The 1,855-nt window shown below is 59.8% G+C and overlaps 1 protein-coding gene across 1 annotated transcript in view; it reads left to right on the top strand.

The window, feature by feature from the left end:
- ASB8 (ankyrin repeat and SOCS box containing 8) overlaps positions 1-745 on the top strand; it is a 1,799-nt gene extending 1,054 nt beyond the window's left edge. Inside the window, exon 2 of the mRNA XM_010017906.1 lies at positions 69-745. Within this exon, the coding sequence (XP_010016208.1) occupies positions 69-701 (633 nt within the window). The 3' untranslated portion in view covers positions 702-745. The remainder of the gene's footprint in view (positions 1-68) is intronic.
- The last annotated feature ends 1,110 nt before the right edge of the window (positions 746-1,855 follow it).

The raw sequence follows: 1,855 nt of genomic DNA, 5'->3' as shown, positions 1-1,855 counted from the left end.
GGGCTTCTTACTGCCGCCACGAGGCTCGTTGATCCCCACCCCCTTTCTCCTCCCTCCCCTGGGTGCAGGTGAACGCTCTGGATGGCTACAACCGAACAGCCCTTCACTACGCCGCGGAGAAGGACGAAACGTGCGTGGAAATCCTCTTGGAATACGGAGCCAACCCCAACGCCCTGGACGGGAACAAGGACACCCCGTTGCACTGGGCAGCCTTCAAGAACAACGCGGAGTGTGTGCGGGCGCTGCTGGAGAACGGGGCCCTGGTGAATGCCCTCGACTACAACAACGACACGCCGCTGAGCTGGGCTGCCATGAAGGGCAACCTGGAGAGTGTCAGCGTCCTGCTGGACTTCGGTGCCGAGGTGCGTGTGGTGAACCTCAAAGGGCAAACCCCCATCTCCCGCCTGGTGGCTCTGCTGGTTCGGGGCTTGGGGACGGAGCGGGAGGATTCCTGCTTCGATCTTCTGCACCGAGCTATCGGACACTTCGAGCTGAGGAAAAATGGGAGCATGCCCTGGGAGGTGACCAGGGACCAGCAGCTCTGCCAGAAGCTCACCCTGCTCTGCTCGGCCCCGGGGACGCTGCAGACGCTGTCGCGATACGCCGTGCGCCGCAGCCTGGGCGTGCGGTTCCTGCCCGAGGCCGTGAAGCAGCTCCCTCTGCCCACCTGCCTCAAGGAGTACGTGCTGCTGCTCAGCTGAGCTGGGACTGAAGGATGAGGATGGTTTGGGACCCGCGGGTGCTGCACCCCCCTCCCCACGCGCTGGTTTTCAGCCTGCTCCGCCCGCCGGGGACCCTGCTCGTGGTGTCTCTGTGCCCTCATCGCCTGCTTGGCGGCTCCTGCCACGCTCTTGTCCCTTCATGAGATGAACCGTCCCCTTTTCATGGCAAATTACACCCCAGCTGATGAATTAACCTGGTTTTTCCCCTCCTTTTTCCTTTTTGCCCTGGGGAAAGGAAGGCTTTCTAGGCGTGAGGAGAACAGGGAGACCCTCCTTTGGAGAAGGTGTTCTCAGACCCAGAGAATCCTGTAGGACGTGGATTAAGCCACCTTAAGTGTGTGTAGTGCAGCCAGCACCTTCGCTCACCGCTTGGACCCACACATGGCCACAGCACCCCACAACACCCTGCAGATGGGGAAGAGCTCATGTGTCCTCATCCCTTCAATGCCTGGAAGTGTATTTTTCCCTTCTTATCTCTAAGATGTGTCACCGCTGTAGAGGGGGAAGAGGGTGGGAGCACCCCACAAGCCAACACTTGGCTGTGAGCAAAGGGAACATTTCCTTCCGCTCGGAGCTCGGGATGGGACTCCCTCCCACCTGCCACACGATAACCCACCCAAGCTCTTCCTTAGCTTTGGTTTTCGCTGTTAACCCACTGTTTGTTGTTGATTTCGTGTGCGTGTGTACGTGGATTTCAGGAGGACATGTGAGGACGTGCTGGCAGCGGGGCACCGGGCAGGACCCCTGTGGGCTGCGCCCCTTCTCCCTGTCGTGTATCCATGGAAATAAACTTGGGAAAGTGCATGTGTGTCACCCCCTCGAGGCCGGGGGGGCGGCCCCACTCCTTTGGGGTCCTCCCTGAACAGGGAGGGTGCCTCAGGGCAGCGTTTGGGGGTGCTGCTGCTGGTGGTCCTGTTCCTGTGCTGGGTTTTGGCACCTCGCACAGGCCCCATCTGTGCTTGTGCCTTGGCAAACCCTCATCCCAACGAGCTGTGCATGGCTTTAACCTCTGACCACAGCCTGTCCCCTCCACATTTGCCACCACGAGGAAGTGAGGAGTTTATTGCAGCATCTTCCTTGTGAACTGTTAACGCTAAAGTGGTGTCTCTGGGGCTCTCCCTGGACCTCTTGCT

This window comes from Nestor notabilis, unplaced genomic scaffold (genome assembly GCF_000696875.1).
Source record: "Nestor notabilis isolate BGI_N333 unplaced genomic scaffold, ASM69687v1 scaffold25007, whole genome shotgun sequence".
Taxonomy (NCBI): domain Eukaryota; kingdom Metazoa; phylum Chordata; class Aves; order Psittaciformes; family Psittacidae; genus Nestor; species Nestor notabilis.
The sequence above is the reverse complement of the archived record's forward strand: the minus strand, read 5'-3'. Positions and strand labels throughout refer to the sequence as shown.